This window comes from Protopterus annectens, chromosome 6.part0 (genome assembly GCF_019279795.1).
Source record: "Protopterus annectens isolate FY-2018-M chromosome 6.part0, PAN1.0, whole genome shotgun sequence".
Lineage (NCBI taxonomy): Eukaryota > Metazoa > Chordata > Ceratodontiformes > Protopteridae > Protopterus > Protopterus annectens.
In genome coordinates this window covers 720510567-720537234 of record NC_056737.1, presented here as the reverse complement: position 1 = coordinate 720537234, position 26668 = coordinate 720510567, and the positions used below count along the sequence as shown (strand labels likewise).

Below are 26668 nucleotides of genomic sequence, written 5' to 3'. Positions count from 1 at the left end.
AATTCTTCCTCTTCTGAAACCATTCGTACGGCTCGAATGACCTGTCCTTTAAAAACATTGTATTTTACCTTAGGGGGATGATAACTGGAATAATCCAAATAGTTATTGGAGAAGGTCTGTTTTCTATGAATTCTGGATTGTACCTTCCCTTTTTCATTCACTATGTAGGTATCAAGATATGGTAATCCAAAAATATCATATGAAAAAGTGAATTTCAAAAATGTACTACTACTACCTTTAATAAATTCCATAAATTCTAGTAAAAATGCTTCTGAGGCTTGCCAGATGATATAAATATCGTCTAGAAACCTGGAATAGTATCGAATATGTTGAAAATATTTGGAAGGAAACAAAACATTGTCTTCCCAGTTTAACATGACTAAATTGGCGTAAATGGGGGCACAAGCTGCCCCCATTGCTACGCCTTTTGTCTGTTTGAAGATCTCACCTTCAAAATAAATGAAGTTGCTATCCAATACTATAGCCATTAGTTCTGCAATCAAACTTATGGCATCCCATTCTAGGTCTGTGTGTTTGGTCAAACTATTGGTAAAAGCTGATAAACCTTCATCTTTCGGTATACATGAAAATAGATCAATCACATCAATGGTGACTATGATGTAAGGTTTACTAGTGTCAAGCTCCTTCACTGGATATTGGGATAAGAAGCACCAAGAGTCTTTCACCATATGCGGGATAAAAGTATATACATTTTTTAATATGGTGTCAATGAATTTACCAATATTGAAGGTTTTGGAATAACTTCCTGAGACAATAGGTCTCAGGGGTGGGTCCTCAGTATTTTTGTGAATCTTAGGGATACCCACCATAGTTGCTAATCTGGGGTGGCTAACTTTAATAAATCTATAAATAGTTTCAGTTATTCTCGCCTCAATCCAGTATTCCTCAATGTAGGAATCGATTCTTTGATACGCAATATTTAATTAATTCATAGAGATGGTAACATAATTTCCAGAAAAATGTAAAATATTATAAATTTTCTGTATATAGTTCAAATTGTCATATATAGCAATGCCTCCACCCTTATCGGGTTTCATAATTCGGATCGAAGTATCTCTTTTTAAGGTTTGTAATAACTTGCCTTCATCTTCCGTCAAATTGTGGTGTACCTTCGTAGGTGGAAATAAACTATGTACACTGTATATCTCCTAGTCACCACCTTATCAAAGGTATCTATAGTCGGGTGGTTGGGTGGGGTAAACTTGCTCTTTATAACTAATGATTGACATGTGTTATCCCCCCCTTCAGTTCCTCCAAACGGAATCCTGTCTTTATAAAAAACTTCTAAATTGATTTTCCTAATGAATTTCTTAAAATCAATTAATATATCTGTAAGTTTAAAACTCGGATCAGGAATAAATTTCATGCCTTTTTCAAATAAGCTGAAGTAAACCTTGTCAATATATAGTTTAGAGTAATTAAAAATTTTAAAATTGCGATACATGTAAATATTGTCAGTAATGACTATGTCATCCTTCTCTGAAATGTTACTTTGACTTGTGCTAGTTTCACTATTATTAACATTCTGATTTTCATCCAAACTGACATCCTCCTCTAAAAATTCCCCTTTGTGTGAGACTTTTGATGTGTTCTTTGATAAGGTGTTCTTTGATATGGTGGGTTCTTCATTCTTGGGTACTTCTGAAAACCCTGTGTACTAAATTCATCCACATCATGAACATCATAATGTTCCACTACTTCCTTATCTGTATCAACATCTCTAAATGCCCTACTTGTATACCCTTCGTTAATGGGAAAATTACGTTTTTTGGGCCATATATATGCTGCTTGTTGTTGATATTGATTTTTATTTCTTAACATTTTGTTATTCTTGCATGTGCATATAGTTGAAGCCCATTTCTCTGCTTCAACATATTGTTTATTATATAACTTTTCCCAGTCATGAAATAATAGATCATTTACAATCATAGTATTAAGGTCATCAACTTCTTGTATTAATTTACTTAATCTCTCGTAAAATTTCATCAATAACTTAATATATTTGAAGCCAAATTCATCAAATAACATATTAAATTCATTTCTACCTATGTCTGTCAACTCAATACCCATAGGAAGTTTAAAAAATCTTATACCTTTTGGTACAATTTTCAGATCTAAACACTTTTGTAAATACATATTATCTATTTTAATGCCATTAATAGTTTTTAATTTCTTACCCAAAGCATATATTTTGGACTTTAAATTGCCACTGTCACCCTTGTTATTCTCTTGTGTATGTACCACTTTATCAGATTCATTCACATTATTTATTTCAAATTCAAATGTTAAAAATCTATTAAAACGATTATTGGTATCTAATTGTCCGTCCTGATGGAAACCAGGTTTGGTATGCAAAGCATAACCAGTGGTCTTGTGTGTAGGTGGAAGTTCCGTAACTGCTGAATAAGTTTTATTTGGAGGTGGTCGTTTAGGTTTGGTCCCAATTCTTTTTGCCTCCAAGTCATGACAAAAGGGCGAAAAATCAAAAGTAAAGTCTGAAATATTGATATTACTGCTGGACATTGGGACTGTAATATCAAGCCCTTTATTACAACTGTTATGTCGTGACCTTTGGCCGTTGGGAATATCTGAACCATCAGATATCTCAGTCTCATTGTCAGAATTGGAAACGTTAGCTTCACGGGACATATGCATCCTACTGTTGACTTTCTGTCCTTTTTTGGTCCCCTTCTTAGAAATGTACTCGGACGCCAAAACATTGTCAATACTGTGTTGTGCGCTAGTAGTCTTTTCGTTATCCTTAAGGTGTATCACTTCTGTACCAACAGAGCCGATACCACTAAACTCACATTTGTTTGCACCAAGAAGTAATTTGTGTACAAGAGAAGTCAAATGTTTGACTTCTTCCTTTAAAGCGCTGAGTTCATCTTTAAAAGAAGTCGAATTGTCAGCAATATCCACATCAGTATTAAAATCAGTACCTGGTGTAGTAGAAACAAAACCAGCCTCCTTTCTGACTCCCACAGCTTCCACGCCGGCGGTATCCGAAGTAAAATGCGACATAGTAACAAGAATGCTGAAACCAACACTGTGTAAACACCTTCGGTCACACCAATAAGCGTATGCTGCTCAATAGTCGAGTAAACTGCTGGGCAAACTTCAATAATCCACAGGTAACTGAATTGGCTCACAATTTTTTAATGGACATCACGATACTACACCATAGACGACTGCAAACACATAAGACACTTCCTGGTGAGCAAAAATCTCACGCGGACTTTCGTGAATACATATAAATACTGTGCACAACATGAAAATAAAAAATAAAAAACATGACAGTTTAGCGCTTTCAACCAAGTCAAATGGTCTTCTTCAGAACTGAAAGTGGATACATAATCTCATCCAATTTATAAACATTTTGGCGCCAAAGAACTGTTTAAAAATTTAAAGACACACTACAATTGAAGTAAAAATTAGACAAACATCATGTCAAAATATCTATTCGTGGTAAAGAACTATAAAAATTCAACGTTGACAATCAGATGTATATCATCACAGTGGTACTATATTGGGGGTTAAAGTGCAAAATATGGCATAATAAAATAATAAAATATGATGTAATATGGTTTCTTAGGGTATAAGCTGTAAGCTAGTTTACTTTTCACTCATCCTAATTAAAATATAAATATAGATGCGTGTGTACTAATATATTATAATATAATTTTCACTGTTTATAGACTAAATTTATAGAAAATGTGCATAACATGTATAAAAAAAAATATATATAAAAATATATATAAAAAATATATGTTACAAGTGTGTTAAAAATATATATGTTATTTAAAAATGGTATAGAGGACAGTACTGTTGCGTTATTATATACATGAATAAATATATTATGATGGTACTGTGATGATATACATCTGATTGTCAACGTTGAATTTTTATAGTTCTTTACCACGAATAGATATTTTGACATGATGTTTGTTGACCGAAGGTGTTTACACAGTGTTGGTTTCAGCATTCTTGTTACGATGTCGCATTTTACTTCGGATACCGCCGGCGTGGAAGCTGTGGGAGTCAGAAAGGAGGCTGGTTTTGTTTCTACTACACCAGGTACTGATTTTAATACTGATGTGGATATTGCTGACAATTCGACTTCTTTTAAAGATGAACTCAGCGCTTTAAAGGAAGAAGTCAAACATTTGACTTCTCTTGTACACAAATTACTTCTTGGTGCAAACAAATGTGAGTTTAGTGGTATCGGCTCTGTTGGTACAGAAGTGATACACCTTAAGGATAACGAAAAGACTACTAGCGCACAACACAGTATTGACAATGTTTTGGCGTCCGAGTACATTTCTAAGAAGGGGACCAAAAAAGGACAGAAAGTCAACAGTAGGATGCATATGTCCCGTGAAGCTAACGTTTCCAATTCTGACAATGAGACTGAGATATCTGATGGTTCAGATATTCCCAACGGCCAAAGGTCACGACATAACAGTTGTAATAAAGGGCTTGATATTACAGTCCCAATGTCCAGCAGTAATATCAATATTTCAGACTTTACTTTTGATTTTTCGCCCTTTTGTCATGACTTGGAGGCAAAAAGAATTGGGACCAAACCTAAACGACTACCTCCAAATAAAACTTATTCAGCAGTTACGGAACTTCCACCTACACACAAGACCACTGGGTATGCTTTGCATACCAAACCTGGTTTCCATCAGGACGGACAATTAGATACCAATAATCGTTTTAATAGATTTTTAACATTTGAATTTGAAATAAATAATGTGAATGAATCTGATAAAGTGGTACATACACAAGAGAATAACAAGGGTGACAGTGGCAATTTAAAGTCCAAAATATATGCTTTGGGTAAGAAATTAAAAACTATTAATGGCATTAAAATAGATAATATGTATTTACAAAAGTGTTTAGATCTGAAAATTGTACCAAAAGGTATAAGATTTTTTAAACTTCCTATGGGTATTGAGTTGACAGACATAGGTAGAAATGAATTTAATATGTTATTTGATGAATTTGGCTTCAAATATATTAAGTTATTGATGAAATTTTACGACGAGAGATTAAGTAAATTAATACAAGAAGTTGATGACCTTAATACTATGATTGTAAATGATCTATTATTTCATGACTGGGAAAAGTTATATAATAAACAATATGTTGAAGCAGAGAAATGGGCTTCAACTATATGCACACGCAAGAATAACAAAATGTTAAGAGATAAAAATCAATATCAACAACAAGCAGCATATATATGGCCCAAAAAACGTAATTTTCCCATTAACGAAGGGTATACAAGTAGGGCATTTAGAGATGTTGATACAGATAAGGAAGTAGTGGAACATTATGATGTTCATGATGTGGATGAATTTAGTACACAGGGTTTTCAGAAGTACCCAAGAATGAAGAACCCACCATATCAAAGAACACCTTATCAAAGAACACATCAAAAGTCTCACACAAAGGGGAATTTTTAGAGGAGGATGTCAGTTTGGATGAAAATCAGAATGTTAATAATAGTGAAACTAGCACAAGTCAAAGTAACATTTCAGAGAAGGATGACATAGTCATTACTGACAATATTTACACGTATCGCAATTTTAAAATTTTTAATTACTCTAAACTATATATTGACAAGGTTTACTTCAGCTTATTTGAAAAAGGCATGAAATTTATTCCTGATCCGAGTTTTAAACTTACAGATATATTAATTGATTTTAAGAAATTCATTAGGAAAATCAATTTAGAAGTTTTTTATAAAGACAGGATTCCGTTTGGAGGAACTGAAGGGGGGGATAACACATGTCAATCATTAGTTATAAAGAGCAAGTTTACCCCACCCAACCACCCGACTATAGATACCTTTGATAAGGTGGTGACTAGGGAGATATACAGTGTACATAGTTTATTTCCACCTACGAAGGTACACCACAATTTGACGGAAGATGAAGGCAAGTTATTACAAACCTTAAAAAGAGATACTTCGATCCGAATTATGAAACCCGATAAGGGTGGAGGCATTGCTATATATGACAATTTGAACTATATACAGAAAATTTATAATATTTTACATTTTTCTGGAAATTATGTTACCATCTCTATGAATGAATTAAATATTGCGTATCAAAGAATCGATTCCTACATTGAGGAATACTGGATTGAGGCGAGAATAACTGAAACTATTTATAGATTTATTAAAGTTAGCCACCCCAGATTAGCAACTATGGTGGGTATCCCTAAGATTCACAAAAATACTGAGGACCCACCCCTGAGACCTATTGTCTCAGGAAGTTATTCCAAAACCTTCAATATTGGTAAATTCATTGACACCATATTAAAAAATGTATATACTTTTATCCCGCATATGGTGAAAGACTCTTGGTGCTTCTTATTCCAATATCCAGTGAAGGAGCTTGACACTAGTAAACCTTACATCATAGTCACCATTGATGTGATTGATCTATTTTCATGTATACCGAAAGATGAAGGTTTATCAGCTTTTACCAATAGTTTGACCAAACACACAGACCTAGAATGGGATGCCATAAGTTTGATTGCAGAACTAATGGCTATAGTATTGGATAGCAACTTCATTTATTTTGAAGGTGAGATCTTCAAACAGACAAAAGGCGTAGCAATGGGGGCAGCTTGTGCCCCCATTTACGCCAATTTAGTCATGTTAAACTGGGAAGACAATGTTTTGTTTCCTTCCAAATATTTTCAACATATTCGATACTATTCCAGGTTTCTAGACGATATTTATATCATCTGGCAAGCCTCAGAAGCATTTTTACTAGAATTTATGGAATTTATTAAAGGTAGTAGTACATTTTTGAAATTCACTTTTTCATATGATATTTTTGGATTACCATATCTTGATACCTACATAGTGAATGAAAAAGGGAAGGTACAATCCAGAATTCATAGAAAACAGACCTTCTCCAATAACTATTTGGATTATTCCAGTTATCATCCCCCTAAGGTAAAATACAATGTTTTTAAAGGACAGGTCATTCGAGCCGTACGAATGGTTTCAGAAGAGGAAGAATTATATAAAGAACTGAATTTAATTCAGGGATTTTTTAGTGAAAGAGGGTACCCTTCAGACATGATGGAAGAAGTGGTATCATATGTTATTAGCCAGAGAGGTAGTAAATACAAATCGTTACTTGGATCAGGTGATGTACAGAATAAACCCATACTTACAGACAATAGAGTAAATCCTGGTTTTCAACGGGCATGTATTATACCGCATCATGAGGTAGTGACAATATTAAAATAATTATAAGCAAATTCTGGTATTTGATCAGTACTGATCAGACCTTAGTTAATATTTTAGGTTCTAAACCCAGATTTATTTATAGAATGGGAAACAATTTGAAGAGATTATTAGAACAACAGCACAATACCAAATATTTGGGTTCTATCCACCAAAGAAGGATTATTAGTAATAAATGTGGATTTTGCAATTACTGAAAATTTATGTCCAGTGCAAAGAAGATACATCTCCAAAATGGACATAAAAGTATTATTGTTAGTAAATCAGGTAATTGCAACACTAAACAGGTTATCTATCTTGCAAAATGTGATAGTTGTCCTGCCTTCTATGTAGGAAGAACCGAACGTCATTTAAGGAAACGTATATACGACCACATGTACAGTATTAAGACTAAGGATATACATAATGCCCTTTACAGACATATACAGGCATTGGGAACTGAACATACCTTTAAGTTTTTTATATTAGATGTTATTTATAACGACCCTAGGGGAGGCAATGTTAAAAGCCTTATAGCCTTTAAAGAAACTTGGTGGCAATTATATCTTGACGCCACCAACCCACCTGGTCTTAATGAATGTATTTCTGTTAGATCATTACTATTATAATACCTATTTTTAATAACATTAGAGGTATAAGGTTGACAACATTATTTGAGTTTGTAGTCTATCAACTACTTATTTCTCAAGCTTGGCTTGATATCTTTTTTATGGTTTTTTAACAGTATTTTACAGTGTATTATCTATGACATCATTATGTCATAGTATTTCTAGTGTTTCTTATATATTGATTTTAACATAGATTTTTTAACATACAAGAATGTTTTATACAAAATGTTTTTCAACAAGTATTTATACGTATATTTATTATAAAATTTATGAAAATTGTCATATATATTCTGTTTCAGGCATTTTTCTGAATTACTGGCAGTAGTTATGAAATTTCCCCTGTTCATCAGATCTACATACTCATACAATTTTTCAAAAATTTTTATGGTTGTATTTTTGTATGTATAGATTTTTTTGTATAAGCATTACTTACTCATTAATTTCATTAATTTACCATCATAATATATTTATTCATGTATATAATAACGCAACAGTACTGTCCTCTATACCATTTTTAAATAACATATATATTTTTAACACACTTGTAACATATATTTTTATATATATTTTTATATATATTTTTTATACATGTTATGCACATTTTCTATAAATTTAGTCTATAAACAGTGAAAATTATATTATAATATATTAGTACACACACATCTATATTTATATTTTAATTAGGATGAGTGAAAAGTAAACTAGCTTACAGCTTATACCCTAAGAAACCATATTACATCATATTTTATTATTTTATTATGCCATATTTTGCACTTTAACCCCTAATATAGTACCACTGTGATGATATACATCTGATTGTCAACGTTGAATTTTTATAGTTCTTTACCACGAATAGATATTTTGACATGATGTTTGTCTAATTTTTACTTCAATTGTAGTGTGTCTTTAAATTTTTAAACAGTTCTTTGGCGCCAACATGTTTATAAATTGGATGAGATTATGTATCCACTTTCAGTTCTGAAGAAGATCATTTGACTTGGTTGAAAGCGCTAAACTGTCATGTTTTTTATTTTTTATTTTCATGTTGTGCACAGTATTTATATGTATTCACGAAAGTCCGCGTGAGATTTTTGCTCACCAGGAAGTGTCTTATGTGTTTGCAGTCGTCTATGGTGTAGTATCGTGATGTCCATTAAAAAATTGTGAGCCAATTTAGTTACCTGTGGATTATTGAAGTTTGCCCAGCAGTTTACTCGACTATTGAGCAGCATACGCTTATTGGTGTGACCGAAGGTGTTTACATGGATAAATAGATGCCTGCTCGGGATGGATATTAGCCAGTTGTCTAAATAAGGAAACACCTGGAATCCTTGACATCTCAGGTGAGCCACAACCACTGCCATGCATTTCGTGAACACTCTCGGGGCAGTAGTGAGACCAAAGGGCAGTGCTCTGAACTGGTAATGATTGGCTCTCAGCCGAAAACGTAGATATCCTCTGGAGCATCTGTCCATTTTTATATGGTAGCATGCATCAGGATCTATATAGCACATTTAATCTTCCTGTCCCAGAAAAGGAAGCATGGACTGCACCGTGACCATTTGGAACTTGCAGTGTCAAACTGACTTGCTCAATCTGCTGAAATCCAGGACTGGTCTTCAGTTCCTCGTTTTCTATGGAACCAAAAAGAACACTTAGCAAGTTCCAAATCCCCTCTGATCTCAGGGGACCTTTCGGATGACTCTTTTTAACAGGCTTTTTTTTTAATTTGAATGACTGCCTCATCCCTTTGACTGAGTGGAATTTCTGGGATTTTCTTGTTGGGAGGGGGATGTTAAGAAAAGAGAATTTGGTAACCCCTGAATATTATCTTCTGCACCCACATATCAGAAGTTAACTTTTGCCAGGCACTCTAGTGCAGGGATAGTCGACCCCTAATGCCTCCTTTCAGGAGCACTAAAAGGGCTTCCCAAAGAAAGACTCCTGGGACCCTTAGTTCTATGGGCCTCCTCTGCTGCGAGGGTGATGTCTTCCATTATTGTTTCCCCCTCTGCCTCTGGGGGAAAACTCTCCATGTGTGTCCTAGGTAGGACCCTTCAGACTTCCTGAACCACATTTTTCTGCTGCCTCTCTGACTTTAGGATAAGGTCTCTGAGGAGCTGAGGAATGTATACCCATGTCAGAAAGAGTCTTACCTTCCTTCTCACACCTGGATAGTGTATCTTTGACTTTGGGACCAAAAAGAGACAAGCCATCAAACAGAGCGTTGACAAACAAAGACCTAAAAGTTCTGCAAAATCGCAAAGGCGCATCCAGGTATGCCTCCTCATAGAGATGCTGGAACCTGCCATTCTGCTCGTTCCTTCAGCTGCATGTGCAATGACCCTCATGGAAGAGTTGGCTACAGAATGTAAGGTGGCTAACTGGGATGCTACTTTCTCTTTAGCTCCCTCAGTTACTGCTCCTTCAAGGGTATCTGAAAACTCCTTGATCAGATCCCTTTGTAACCTGGTGAAATGTGAATGATAATTCAGTGATGGCAAGGCAAATGTCGCTGAAGAGAACCCTCGCTTCCCACATCTATCCAACATCCTAGAATCCTTAATAGGAGGATGGATAGTCAAACTCTCCACAGAAAGTTCCTTCTTGGTTGCTGCTGCCACAACCATGACATCTACTACAACCCCTTTTGTTCAAAAGGCCTTGTCAGAGGGAAAGGTTATAATTTTATTTGGTCTGTGGAGAAGAGGCTCGATGGAATCCAGGGTCTCCCACACCCATCGAGAGATCAAACTTATGAGCTCATCAGTAGGCAGTGTCAACCAGGAGCTAGATGGGCAGAAATCAAAGGTAGCCAGATACAGTGACTCCTCAGGCAAAGGACTGCTGGACTGCCAGCCACCCCTTTGTTTCAGAATCTCCGAAATCTCCCCCAGGAAACATCCTCAAGGGGTGACCGTGGGGATCCTTCTCCCTCACTGAAGTCAGTGTCTTCCATGGCTGACTCCTCCTTGGAGTTCAAATGCTTTCTCTTGCAAAGTCTCTTCCTAGGGACTTCTTCAGTGGGGTTGACTGAGGAGGTAATGGAAGAGTCAGGGGTATCTGGATGGGTTATCCTGGTGCCTGAGGTCCCACTGTCCCTGTGGAACATGGTGGTAAGAAGAGGAACACAGGGTATCTTGCTAGGATTACAGACCCGAGAGGGCAGGTGACTTTTTAGATGCGGTGGCAGCTATAGCCCTCTTCAAAGCCCCAAAGACTGACCGCACCTGAATGGATGAGGACTCCAGTTCCAATAAGCCATGCTTTCGGGATGGGGTCCCCTCCAGTCCAGAAAACAGTTCGGCAGGGGTTGAAGCCAGAGCCAAGCTTACGTTCCTTAAAGCCCTGAGGCACATCAACTGCTCCAAAGACCTGGGAGTCAAGCGCAATCGAGGTTCACAAGGTTCATTACGGCTTCGGGAACTCTCTGGGTCAGTAAAGGCCAAAGAGCTCTAAGCAAAGGTCTGATCTGAGAAAGAGGACATCTTTGCATCAGAGCTGAAAGGCAATGGGTGTATCGAATCCGACAACTCCAAAGCTTGCTCTGATGACAGAGGAGGAGGAAGAGGGGGAGTGGATGATTTAGACAGACCTGGCATCATAAGGGTTGACATCAAAGGGGAATTAATGATGTCCTGCGCCTACAAAATCTTCTGCACCATCCATTCCACATCTTCTTCAGTAAGGCTCCTGGTCAAACGGGAAGAAGAGGCAGATGGGGACCTTGGTTTGGATAAGAAAGGAGACAGCACCCTCGAAGGAATTGTATCAAAGGTTGGGGAGTAGCGTGTCCTCAGTAATGTCAAGATAGGCTTGAAGGGACTAGTTGTCGATCCAAAATCAATGAATCCGATCAATCCTTACTAGATAGGACTGCAGCTGAAGAAAAAGGATCTGATGTGGTAGAGAACAGTCCTGAAGCCTCTGATTTGGTCACAGACTCTACAGTCTTGGGAGACTTCAACATTTTCGGTTTCAGCCCCTAAGGATCCACTGGTGCCAAAGAGAGTCTCTTTTTTCCTTTTTCAGAGTATTTAGAGAAAGAGCTGAAGCAGGGCTCGAATGAGCTGATTTTGTCTTTGTGGATGAGCCAGATTTTTCTTTACGGCCAGAAATACCCTCTCCAAAGGCCTAAGGTAACCTGCCCCTCAAGATGAGCTTATTTTTTCTCTCCCCAAAGCTTGACGATTGAAAGACTGGCAAATCGCACAATCCTCTTGCAAGTGAAGGGGGCCAAGGCAATAGACACACAGTGAGTGTTAGTAACTAAAAGGGATCTTGTGCTCGCACTTTCTGCATTTTTTAAAACCAGCAAGTTTCTTGTTTCTCCACCATAATGCAAGGAAAAGGAACAGGCACAGAATCCACTCATACAGATACACGCATACTTAGAGAAAGAACAGGGAAAGAGAGAAAAGTTTTTTTTTTTTTTTTTTTATAAAAATAGAAGTAAAAGGAAGGAGAGAACTACTAACAATAGTAGTTAAAGAGATACCTTTAAAGGTAAAAGGGGAGGGAAGTAACCTATAAAAAATGGTTACTGGCAGGAAAGCGAGAGGGAACAAGAGAGTAGAAATGAAAGTAACCTAATTAAAAAAGGTTACTGTAAAGAATGGGTAATAAACAATAAGAGAGAGATAGGAAAGACTAACTACACTAAAAATATAGAGAAAAAGAGACTTTAGAAGAAAAAAATGTTTAATAATACGACCTGATAACCAGTAACTAGCTGACTGGACCACGTCTTCACAAAGCGGCAAATGAGATCTGAGGTAATGGGGAGAGATGCATTGTGGGTAAGGGGAGGTATCTAAGAGCTTTTTGGTTGCCATTAACTTGGTAACAGCTGAGTCAGATCCGATGGATCAGATCCAGACCTGTATGTGAGGATGAGATGAAAAATTGACAATATCATATCAAACATTGTTTTTAAAAGTTACTGTACATGTAAATATACTGTATTTTTACAAGCTTCAACACCACTGCTTTGGAACACTTTGTAACTTTACCACAGGAAATTGCAATAATGTTAGTTGCTTTTCTGTGACATGACATAGCCCTTTAAGAATTACATGAAAAGGTTCTAAGCAATAGTGCTGTATATTACTATACACTCCAATATATTGTATTTTTTCAAGTTTTAAACACTATTGTTTTAGATATTTTTGTATTTAGTACCACAAGAAAAGTTAACAATGTTAGTTGCTTTTTTAACAGACTTAGCCATTTAAAGTTACATGAAAGGGTATCAAGCAACAGTGCTGCATAATACACTAGTTGCTGTTTTAATTAATGTGAGTCATATGACTTGTATATTTAAAGGTTGTTAGTATTATAAGGTTTTATGGTACTGAAGAAGTTCCAGAAAAAATTCGGGGACGAAAGCGCTTAACCATTTGTACTTAGATTTCTTTTTGGATTTTACTGCCTCTTCATGTTATGTGTGTTATATTAAATTTATTTTTCATACTTTGGACTTTGGTATACATTTTGTGAAGAGAACCTTTGTTGGACTACAAAGGTATTTTTACTGCCATTTTCTGCTCAGTACACAGAGTGTATTTTTTTCCTGTGAACTGGAAACGTTAACATGGTTTGTTTTCTTTTATATTAGTGCATTTTTAAGTGATAATTTAATAAAGGTGTTAAAAAATACAGAGAAACATCCATGAACTGAAAGTACAGCTGAAGAGAGAAAAGTTCTATTTGTAAATACCGACTAGTTCTGTGAAATTGTTTGTTATTGTTAACTGTGTTTAATATTGGATGGAATAAAATTTTACATTTAAAAAAAATCAACTTAATCTCTTATGTTGCCCACATACCCTGGTGTAAGCCTCACCTAGTTATTCATCAGTTAGAACCAACTAGCCCAGTTCCACTTGAGGTAAAACTTTGAAAATGATTTCTCTAACTTGAGAACCCTCATACACAACCAGAGGAATCAAATGGATATCCTCTGCAATCAAGCAGGGTATACCATGTCTGAGCTATTAAGGTGGTAAGAAAGCAGCAAACAACACCCATGAATGCACCCCACAAGGAGTAGGACTCAAGGATACACCTCTCAAATGCTTGACACTCATCAGAGAAACTGGAATGAAATCAACCCTCTATTAACTAAGGAGTGATCCGTGTCCTCTAATGGCTCAAGAGGCAAAATTTGACATGGACCTACATCTGGGAGGACCAGGCCCCAACAAATGTTCATATGAAGTCTCCTGCACCACAGCTTTGTCCCACCCACAACCATCAAGACAGACCCCACTCTCTTTCCACCATTCTGACAAATTCAGAAATTTGACTGACAAACAGATCTGAGGGCATTCAAGTATAGGACATTTTACCAGTGATCTGAACTGCATTACTGGCAAAAAAGAAATGGCAGCATTCTTATGCAGTCAGCATGTGATACTGGATTTATGGCCATCAGTCAAAGATAGTAACATTTATTTATTTATTTTTTTATTCCATTTGTTAACTGGATAATGTCTGACTAGGCATGAGGCCCATTTTCAGTGGAGGCCCAGGGAGAAAAGCTCCAATACATACACATTGACATTATTGAACAATCAAGTTGAACGCATATTGATTAAATTAACAATGTAGAAAGCAAACTCAGTAAAATAATTAACTAAAATAACAATAATTAACAAACTGAACAAAATTGTCACACTTTGAGATGAAATTAACAGCATGACTTAATAGTGAGAACAGTTTGATACATTTTGTCAAGAAAGAACAATGCAATCTCCATAACAGTTATAAGATAAAGCAGTATATGTGTTTGCATTTCTAACTGAAACAGAGTGTTGAACCAAGTTAGCCTTCAGCAGTTAATAACTGTAGCTGTGAGACTGAGTTAGTTTAGGGTGATGTAAGGGAGTAGTAAGTGGCCTAGCCAGAAGTATGACAGGAGCAGTGTCAGTGTTTTGCTAGATGTTCCTTAAGGAGGTGTTTGAACTCATGAATGCTGGGGTTTTTAGATATAGGTTGAGGAAGAGTGTTCCAGAGTTTGGCAATTTCATAGGAGTAGATGACAGTGCCTTGTGTGTTGTGGGGTAGAGTAATCTTTAACATTAGTTTATTTGAGGATCTTAGTGCTCTAGGATTGCTCTTGGGCTGGATTAGGTTAGCGAGTGCTGGGAAGTAGTTTGGTTTGTGAATTATTTTGTAGGCCATGGACAGTTGGTTTAATGTTAGAAGGTTTGGGAGTTCTAACCATTTGAGTTGTGAGAGTACTGAGCAGTGGTGGGTTCTGTAAGGGTGGCCTGTAGCGAATTTGGTAATTTTGTTGTAGCATGATTCTAGATTATTTAGGTCTGATTTATGAATGTTTGTAAATACTTGGGAGCTGTAGAGGAGGGTGGAAAGCAGTTGTATGCGGTCAGTGACTAGTCTGGCACTTTCTGTAAGGTAAGGTTTAATTCTATATAGGGTACCTAGTTTGGAGTGTACTTTTTTGATGGTGAGGGAGTTGTGGGTATCAAACCTTAAGTTTTCATCAACTGTGACACCTAGAAGTTTGGTTTGGTTACTGCGTTCTATTTTGGTTCCGTTTATGTAAAGGATTGAAAGTGGGGTCAGACATGTTTTGGGTTTATTATAATTGAAAACAATTATCTTGGTTTTGTTAGGGTTTAGGATAAGCTGATGGTTAGTGAGGTAGTTTTCTATATCCTGGAAAGATTTTTGCATTTTTGTTTGTAGCTCCTGGGAGGGGCTGTGCAGATTAGTGTAGAGTCATCGGCATACTGGACTATGGAGGCTAGTTGGGTTGCAGAGCTGAGGTTGTTAGCAAAAATTGTAAAGAGAAGGGGGCCAAGTATGTATCCTTGGGGTACACCAATAGTGATGGGTAGAAGGGGGGATAGGGTGTTTTCCCATTTGGTGGCTTGCTACCGGTTAGAGAGATAACTATGGAACCAGGACAGGGCTGATGTTTTGAGGCCATGGGATGATAGTTTATTTAGTAGGATTTGGTGGGGGAGGGTATCAAAGGCTTTTGACATGTCAAGAAATATGGAGGAGACCATTTGGCCTCCGTTTATAAGACCTTGAATGGTGTTTGTGAAAGACAGTAGGGCAGTGCTGGTACTATGTTTTGGCCTAAAGCTTTGTTGTGTGGATGAGAGGAGGTTGGGATTAAGGAGGTGGGTGAGGAGTTGGAAGTGAATGCATTTTTCTAAGATCTTGGCTAGAGGGGAGAGGATGGCGATGGGATGGTAGTTAGTTAGATCTTTAGAGGGGCTGCCTTTGTGCAGGGGAATGATGTGAGATATTTTCCATAGATAGGAGACATATCGTTCAGAGATTGAGCGGATGATCAGGATTGATATTGGATAGGCTATTGATGGGGCAGCAATTTTAAGGAATTCATTAGGTAGTTGATTAGCAGCTAGACAGCAGGGTCTGAGCTTGGAAATGAGTGATTGTATGTAATTGGTTTGGACTGGACTGAAAGAGAAAGGGGTGTGGGAGTCAGAAGAGGGAAAGGGTACAGTGAGAGTTTTATCAGTCTGATTACTAAGAAGTGATGTGATTGAGTTAATAAAGTGGGTATTAAATTGTGTAACTATTGGGTCAGTAACCTTGGAGGTGGCAGGTGGTGGGGGGGTAGGGGTATAGCCTGGGTTGAGGAGATTGTTAATGTTTAGCCAACATGTTGGGGGGGGGCTTATACTGGTGGGTTTGTTGGCCTGAGAGGAAGTAGTTATGCTTGTCTGTTTTTATCTGTCTCTTGATCTGGTTACGGAGCTGTTGATATGTTGTGTGGTTTGTTTTACTTTTGGTGATGTGATAAGCAGACCATGCCCTGTCTCTTTGCTTCAGCAGTGCTATGGTATCTTTAGTTAGCCAAGGTATGTGCCTAGTTTTTGCTCTTATTTTTCTTGCAGGTGCTAGATTAAGTAATTTAAGAAAGGTATTGTTGAAGTAGATGACTGCCTGATCAAGTGAGAGGTTTCTAAGAGGTGACCAGTTATTTGCTGAAGCAGAAGGCTGAAAGTGGAGGGGGAGACATTTTTCTTGTTCTGGACAAATTTATATACTGTGTTGGTTTGTGTCTGGACTAGTTTTCTGTACAGAAAGGTAGGTGAGTAGTCACTGAGGGAGTCTGGAAGGCAGCCTGCTAAGTAACCTAGATTGGGTTTGTTAGTCAGTATCCAGTCTAGAGTGGACTACTTTTTTGAGTGTTTATCTAACTGGGTAGGACAGGATATGGTTTGGGTGAAATTGAAGAGGTTTAGGAAATTGGACAGGTTGTTGGAGTTGCAAGAGTACCAATTCAGATTGAAGTCTCCTAGGATAATGGTTTTCTGGTTAAAATCAGATAATGCCCAGGTGAGAAGATTTTCAATTATGGGTAGGTTGTTGCCTGTGGGGATATAGGCGTTCATGATAATAATAGTTTTGTTAGGGTTTATTACCAGGCTCGTTGCTAGAATTTCAGAGTTGGGTAGGTCAGGAGGGGCACAATTCAACAGTTCAAGTTTGAATGTGTCTTTATATATAATGGCGACACCACCACCCCTTTTGTTTGGTCTGTCTGATTGCACCCATTTGTAATAATTTCCTTGTCTTTAATGTGAGGCTTTAACCAGGTTTTTGTTATTGCTGCAATGTCTGGTAAGTAGGTGTTAAGGGTTGCATAGAATTCAGTGATTTTATTTCCAATACTACAGAGGTTAAAGTTTATAAAGACTAGGTCGGTGTTGTTGGTTTTGGGAAGTGGGGGGAGGTGGTGATGGTTAGTAGTATGTTGGTTAGAGGTTGGTGCAGGGCTAGGAGGGGAAATGGCTGGGCAAGGAGGGGTGTGGGTGTGTAGCCCTGGGTTGGGGTGGATGCCAGCCTGGAGCTTAATTTGTGTCATGTTACAAAACATCACTATTATAAACTAGATGCTGCAAAATGTTGATTAAAACAACTAAAACTAACGTAAGACATACCATACCCACATCTTTCCATATAAATTAACCCTGGGACACTGCAACTGTGGGGGTAAGGGTAAATTTATTACCCCCAAAGTTCCATGACCTTGAAAGCATTATAGCCTTTTTTTGTGTGTGACAATACTGACTTTAGCTGAATGGGAACAACTGAGTCTAAACATTATTGGACTCAAACTCAATAATCCCTATGATAACAAAGTATACATAATCATGACTGTTCATCCATCCCCAAGTATGGGGTTTTCCTGGAAAAAGCTGCTGACCACCTGTTGGCAGACAGGATAAATTCAACCACAGGAAACATCAAGAATGAGCTTCAGTGTTAAGATAACTAGTTCCATAAGCTCTGATAAGATCCCAGGAAGTTCTATCAATACTATAAAAATTAAGCTAGTAGACTTTACCTGTAAGCACTGGCAACAAACCACTCTGATCCATAATTACAAGGAGAGACATGAAACTGTCTCCAGGAAATGCATTCTTATCACTCTCACTATAACCATAGCTAGGTCGCTGGGCAGTATCCAGAGCTGGCGCCCCTCAACCTGAAGTAACACAGTAATGCCTAGACACCAGGTGGTCCATGCCACCTAATGCACTGAGGGAAACTACTTAAGGCAGATACTATTATTAATGATCTAAGTAGTCATAGACAAGGATTTCATCTTTGACCTTCAGTTTGTTACAGTATTAAGAAAGGCATTGAATATGACAAATATAACACTAAGGGACATACTAGCTGTCAAAGGTGACTGATATCACTGTTTTTGTACTCACCTCACTCATTTGTACAACTACAGACTATGATGCCACTTTCTGTAGTCTGTTGATCAACATGATTCAGGTGGAGGGAGTTCAAAGGTTCTTCACTAAGAGGATAGCTGGAATCTGCAATATGGCTTAATCAAATAGATTTGAAAAGCTGTTTCTCTTTTAGATATCACTGGGATGTAGCTGTGGTGGTGGTGCTGCGGTAGCGTTGTCGCCTCACAGTACGACGTTGTCGTGTTCAATTCTCAGCTAGAGCATCTTCTGTATGGAGACTGCGTTAATGGGCTTACCTTCATTGAAGGTTGTGCGTCAGAGCTGGCAACTCGGCACGTAAAAATCTACTGCCAATTATTAGCGGACCGGATTTCCGCTGTGGCGACCCCTAACTGGGAAAAGCTGAAAGACAAAAACAAACAAACTACTTCCTGGGATGGGGTTTTGGCTTTTTCCTGTGAGACGAAAGATCGTCTCTTTAACACAGTGTCTTCTCTTTAATGACCAATTGGTCAACACATGTACAAATGCACTCTTTTAAAAATATCCATTAATAATACCAGCAAATAATGACAACAGTATCACTCAGGGGCACTATGACCTTTGAAACACACTTCCACCTTTAAAAAAATACCAATTCCTTCACATTTTTAAAAGACACACTGAAGAATACATGGGAAAATGTAAATTTCAAAGCAGGACAATAACCATTAAGTTTCCAGAAGGCCATCAGACTACAAGTTTGTAAATGAACTTATGAACTTAAGTGAAGATAATTGGTTATCTGCCTTATTAAAATATTCCAACAGGTTTGCCATTACTGAGAATAAACTTTCTTCCTGAGGTAATCTGATGAAACTAAGACACCTACTTATTATCTCTAAAATAAAGAGAAAGGAATTTATCCTTCTCCTTCACCTCATAATATTACTAGGTTTGTTCTTTCCTTTCTAAAGAAGACAGCCTGACAATGATAAAACAAGATGAAAGTGCCTAACTCTCCTGACTGGCTAACTAATTAAAGCACTCCTGATCTAATTTTTTTAATCCGAGAATGGTAGGTAGCATCTTCACTGGTGAGACCTTCATTGATTCATGCCGTTTTGTCACAAATTTTCTTTACTATGGGTTATAACAAAGGTATCTCACTTTTGTGGGTGGTGGAAAAAACTTTTAACATGATCGCCTCAGCAGATTTAGGTAGTTTAGATAAAAACGGGTTTAATCTTCTCTTTTTATCTTCTTTTTGTTTCAATGTGTTCTCTTTGAGGTATTTTATCTCTTTTCTCTTTGGTATTCTGGAATCAGAGCAAGGGATTTTGATTTCTGGGATACCTCCTCTACTTTGTAATCCATCTCAAACTGTTTACCTGCTATCATCTTGAAATTCTTCCTGAAAAGACAGGCTCCCAGTGGTTTTAGCTTTCTGACATTTGCACCCTTGAATTTCTTACAAAGTTCATAATTCACAAGCACATCTTCAACATTTAAAGAAATCATACACATGGAAATCCTTAGAATGGAGCTGCATATCATATACCACATATCACAGCCACCACCCCCACCATGCTAGTTAAGACATTCCTGTGGTGAAGACATAGTTCAGTAAAAGTATACAGCCTGCAAATAGTTCATGAAAAGGACAAACTATGTTTAAAATATGTTACAAAGCATTATCAGGACCAATGTAAGCACTTAGAAAAATAATCCAGCAAGGAAATCTAACCAAGAGCACTGGAAAATTGAAGTCAAATTTCTGTCTAAAGATGAAAAGTTCCCTCTACAGTAATGATAAGAATGTATTCATCTGATGATGAAGCCAGAAGGAAAGAAATGGAATAAGCCATGTTAATATGAAAAAAGACAAGGAAGTCTGCTACAAAACTAAGAAAAGGCTTGAGCTGGACCACAGGTTTTGCTAGGAAATTAAACAATGACAACACAGATGTTTCTCATTGTTAACCAACAGGTACTAATACATTTTATCTGATCTTTATGCTACGAATATACAGTTCACCAGGAAATACATAAGGGGCATTAACCTAGTATTACAGTAAGACTTGAGCAGACAGTTTTTACATAAATATATATTTTTTCACAGCTGTATATGTAACATGCTGAATGACAAAACATTCTATGATGATGACAATGATAATGATGAAATTGCTTATTAGAGCTTCTCAACATTCAGTCTCACAGACATCTGCAGTGCTTAATCATATATAATCTTTAGTCAATTTAGGTTCCTGGTAAAACCTGGAATTCTTCTACTGTTGATAAAGTATCACTGACAAGAAATCTTTTAAATACCAGTAGGCATATCACAACAATGCTGAAGAAATAGAAACCGCATGCATCTGCACTTAAGCTAAATAATATTATTGTTTAAGCATTAACATGCTAAATATTTAAACTAAATAATATGATGATATCTGGACACTGCTCCTGAACTCCAAGGACAATGTAAATAAATGTATCTTTTCAGATGCTAGCTAGTAGACTTTCAGCACTACAACCTTGGTAACCCTATTTTGCACTGTTATTAATGTGGTGTTTCGTTTAGGATGGATCAGATGAAGGCAGGACAGTGAAAGTGCCACAGAAAGTATCATTGTAAGACTTGATGCATTTTTGTTTTACTCTCAAAGCTGATTAGTTCAAACTGTATGTATAATGATATATGTATTTTTTTTCAGTACATCACAAAATGAAAACAAAATGAAAAGGAGGAGGATCCATTCAGACATGCCCACTCTGGCTTGGTGATCACCATTGGCTCAATCTTTTTCCATCATATTAGTCTAATTTGGAAGACTGGATTTCATCCAGGGCCACACTCCCACAGCCAACCATCCAGTGATGGCACTACCAGCAGAGGCTCATCATCCTATTGTTTTAAGCACGAATAAAACCCTCAGAAAAACTATTGATGGTGTACTGCAGCACACATCCATCATGCAATAAAAAAGTTGAGTTGAAGGAACCTAACCAATCAGCAATAAGTGTGTTTTGTTAATAGATATCACAACAAGCTTCCTACTTTGGCACCAAGGCACAGCTGCTCTTAGGGAGCACTAGAGAAGAATTCACAATTAGGGAAGGTGCTCAAAGGGCTCATACCACTAGTATTTGCTCATTATCCTTGGGATCCTATCCTAAGTATGGCACCAAGCTGAATCACTCCTTGTACCACAACCCCCAAGTAGTACTCTGCCAAAGTTCTTCACAGAAACTCAGGCTTTTTTTTTGTGAGGATCAAGCATACAAAAAGTTAATGCATATATGACAGAAAATTGTAAGGTCTATACTCTTCACATGCCTAGAAAGATGCAAACTTTGTAGGTACTGCATTTGAGAATTAACTGATCAGCATAGCAGTTTTAACAAGTCTTTGATTAACTATGTACCACTTTTAAAAGGTTTATTAATGTGTGCCACTCAAATGCAAGTTTTACTCACATTAAGTTTTGTTTTGCTTTTCTTAACCACAATTATATATGACAACATCTGTAGCTTTGATACTGACTGTTACTTGTATTTACCTCTTTGTAATTCTTACATTATATTAAATTATGCAATGGTACCTTTTCCCATGACTCTTGTGAACTGTCCTGGAAGATCACCATCAGGTACATGAACTCCTCCAGACTCTCCCTCACAACCGTTTGAATGCTGCTGTTGCAGTCCTCCAAGTGCACAGTCTTTCTTTCCACAGATTTGTCTGTCTGAACTCAGTAAAGAAGACTGGAAGTCTGTGTCCTGGAAATGTTCCTCAATGCTTGAGCTTTTCTGAAATCTGTAAGCTTTCAGGGGTGTAAGGATCATCTGATGCAACTCCTGTAGTGGAACACGGAGATTCCCACCTTCTAGGATATCCTGTGGGATTTTAAATCAGCTGAAGTGCTTTCAAATATTTTAGTGTAATTTAAAACAATGTACAAATGTCAATGAATAAAAAATAACAGTATTCTAGAAAATCATTATGTGAAGATACAATAATTCTTTGGCTGCAGTCTTTCCATATACCCTGCTACTTTGAGACAGTTATTTAAATAAACCCTAAAAATACAAAAATAAAATGTTTGTGGGTGTGTGTGACAGACAGCAAAAGAGATACAGGGAAAACACATTTCTTTTTTTAATATATAGTACAATGCCTTACAGTTACAAGCCAGCAATTCTTTCCACTCTATGTGAAGCTCAAGACAGAAATACAAATTCAAAAACCTTTCTTCATTAACTGTACAACTTACAAGCAGAAGATATAATGGTGCCAAATTTTGCTTCTGGGAGATGGCAAACTTCTATTGAGAAAAGGTCTGTATGAGTATTTATGGCTATGTAATATGACATAGACTAGCTCAGAGAGACTGACCTTTATGCATCTGATAGAAGCAATGCAGAAAGGTTTCCCTAATAAAAGTATTCCCTTTCTTGATGACTAATTCAAGTATTCCCTTTCCTGATGAATGCCATGACAGTGGGAAATGCATATTTGTTTTTCAATGGCAAATCAATGCAGAAAAAAATATGAAATGCTGATATAAGAAACATTAACATGGGAGGAAAGAAAAATATATATATGACTTGGTTTACCACCAGGTGCTTTATGACAGGAAGCTCGATTCTGACAATACTGAGCGAGAAAGAATGAAAGTAGGAACACAGAAAGTCTACAAAAGCAAACTCACAGACTTGTCCCTCCCCTCTCCTTACTTGACCCATGTTAGCGCTTGTTCATGTGTCCAGAGCAATAGGGGCGTTTTTGAGAATCAGAGTTTTTTTGGCTTTATAGAAATCTGGTACTCCTACATTTGGTCTTTCAGTTTCACAAATGCAATAATCAACCTTATTTCATGTGCACTCCTGTTAGTAATCCTGACTTGGTTTACTATCAGATGCACAATGACAGCAAACTCAATTTCAACAATAACTAGCCAGAAAGAACTAAAGATAGAGCAATGAAAGTCTACAAAAACTAACCCCCACACTTGTTCCTGCATCCACAGTGATAAGGAGATTCAAAATTTTGTGTTTTTCAGCTTTGTAGAATTTTGCCACTCTTACATTCTGTGTTTTGGTTTCACTACAGCAATCACTGAGCTTGCTGCATCTGCAGTCCTGATAGTAATCCATATGACTTTTTTTTTAAATAAGAAACATCTTTATTAAATTATCAAGCATGACATAGGCAATCTTACATTTATATAAATGAAAATAAACTATACCAACACAATTTCAGTTGCAAACATACATTACTAACCATGATGACACAACTGTAGCTGAAAACATTATACATCACTTATGATATATCCAGTCATTGTTAAACATTACATAGCTCATTCAAATCCTGCTTTCTGTTAAACCTTGTTCCTCCTCTGCATGTACTGATCCCACAATTCCCATTTTTCCGATGTAATTTGCTCCTACCCTTTTCTAAAGATCCCAACTCCATTTGTTTTATCTCTGTTACTATTTTGCAAGTAAAGTTGGGTTAGACTTTGATTTCCATTTTCTAGCGACTGCCTTTTTGGCAGCCATCAAAATTAAACTCAGCAAGGCCTTACTATGTCTAGGCAATTCTGATTCTGTATAACAGCTCTAGAAAATCATTTTCTAGGTTACATCAATTTGCTCACCCAGTATCTCCAACAGACCAGTCTGCAGGGAATCTTTAAAGTCCACCAACTCATTACACTCCCAGAAAATATGTGCCCAGTTACCTCTCTCTTTCCCATCACACCTCCAGCATTTGCTGTCTACTGAGGAAAACGTCTTTAGAGTCTACTTGAGGTATAAAAATACCTATGTAAACACTTCCAAGCAAAGATCCTAAATCTTCTAGACTTTGCTGCATATTTGGGAGACATGCATATATCCCCCCATTGTTTATTTGTGAATTGCTTATCCAATCTCTCTTCCCAATCCTTTCTAACCTCCTTTGATTGACTCATACTTATCATGCAATATTTTATATGCTCTGCTAATTATTCCTTTCTTAACTGCAACTTCTGTTCTAGATTCTACTAAAAATTCTACCAGTGCTGGTCTTCCATTTAGGACCACCCTTTTTCTTTCTCTTTGCCTTATGATAGGGAATGCCTATTGATAGGGAAGGCAATATCTAGCCTGCAGTCCAAATAAGTTATTGACGTCTTCTCATTCTATTTATTTATTTATTTTATTTTACATTTGTTGACCGGGATAGTCCGACTGGATACATGTCCATTTTCAGCGGAGGCCCGGGGAGAAAAGCTCCAACAGAGTTACAATGACAGATAGTTACAAAATAGAGTTTAAGATGAACAAAAAAATGAAAAAGAAAAAAGCAATTTACATACTATCAAACTACCATGCTCTAGCAAATGCAGAATACTACAGTTCATTATACTGTACATTAATAACATGCTAGCAAAGTCATTAGGACAAATTATAGCTTAGAGTTTGGCTAACGTACATTGTTCTTTTGAGGTTACATATCCCCTCTCTAGGTTGTTCTTTTTGGGATTGGATAATACTAAGAACTAGTATGGACTTGGTTTACTTCAAAGAGCTAGTCTGGGTTTGTGCAAGGACAAAGCCAATGTGACTTACAATGGAGTTTTAGACTCTTTTTGAATTGAACTAGTGAAGTTATAAGCATGAGGTTGTTGGGGAAGGGAGTTCCATATTTTTCCAGTGGTATTGGCAAACAGAGCGTCACCACCTAGGGTGTAAGATTTAATTGTTTGGACAAGGAGTCTATTTGCTGAGCGAAGGCAGCTTAGATTGGTGTAAGGAATTATTATATTTTTTAGAGCAGGGGTGTTATCAGGTTGTTTAAGGATTTTAAATGCTTCTATGAGTTGGTACAGCTGGAGAAGATTTGGAAGTTCTATCTATTAACTTTCCCTCTCCATTTATTTGCTCCCAGAACCTTGGTTCTTTTGCCAGTTTTTTCCAATAAATTCTGCCCCTCTTGCCTATTATCTGTATCCTTAATTGAAGTCATCCCTATCGGCAAAATCTCCTTTCTCCATTCCCATGCTGGCTTAGTTCTTACAATACTTTCTGCTACTTTCTGTACGATTACTGTTATTCTCCTTAAAGGTCTGCATCCAAAATCCCAGTCTCTCCTTATTTCTTGAGCTTCTCCTCTGTTTCATGATCATCTCTTTCCACTTTGAATTATAGTTTTCTGCTTGTGCTATATATAGCAACCTTAACTGTGCTGCTCTGAAATAGCCCTTCAAATCAGGTAATCCTAGTCTGCCTTGTTCTATTGGAAGAATAAGCTTATTCCACTTGACTCTTGCCATCTTCCCTTAGAGATAGAATCCTTCAGCTCTTTATTAATTGCTATACACAACTTCTCCTCTGGTTGATAAAAATATGCCTGACTAAAGGAACTGAAAACATTTTAATTGCTTGTATCTTATAATCAATATCCATACAACAGAGCTTCCATTTTGTCAGTTTTTGTATTATATTTTTAGTCTCTTCCCACATCTCACTTACTTTTCACTATGGAAATGCACCTGCTTTCACCCGGTCTAATTCTTTCTAACAACTGCCCTAACGAGGTGTTACTCCTTGGTTCCTAATCTCTCTAACACCCCAACAACTAGTTCCCTGAGCTGTCTCTAGCTCTCTGCAATTCCTTCTGAAGATACTATATCTACCTTGTAAATATTGTAAATAGCTTCTTATGTCAAATGAATGCATGTAAACTGTTTCCTTGCTTTAATCGATTGTTATGTATAATGTTACTACACTTCAATTGCTATGAAGGTATTTCCTAAATGAATCTCCACAGTGCAACCTTCCAGATACATCAAAATTGTCTTTTGTCAACTAAGCCTGATAGAGAATGTTCATTCATGTAAACTGTACTTTATTTTTGTAACTTACTTACTTTTGTATCTTAATGTTTATGTTATATTGGAGCTTTACTCCCCGGGCCTCCACTGAAAATGGGCACTCATGGGCCCAGTGGATTTCCCTGGTCACCAAACTGAAATAAATACATAAAATAAATCTCCTTAGCTGCCACACCAGAATAATATTTAATG

General features: G+C 37.0%; 1 protein-coding gene across 1 annotated transcript in view; it reads right to left on the bottom strand.

Moving 5' to 3' along the window:
• The window catches only part of SAMD4A (sterile alpha motif domain containing 4A), a 2460818-nt gene that overhangs the window by 1098336 nt on the left and 1335814 nt on the right, over positions 1–26668 (bottom strand). Inside the window, exon 6 of the mRNA XM_044073568.1 lies at positions 22202–22493. Coding sequence (XP_043929503.1) covers positions 22202–22493 — 292 coding nt within the window. The remainder of the gene's footprint in view (positions 1–22201; positions 22494–26668) is intronic.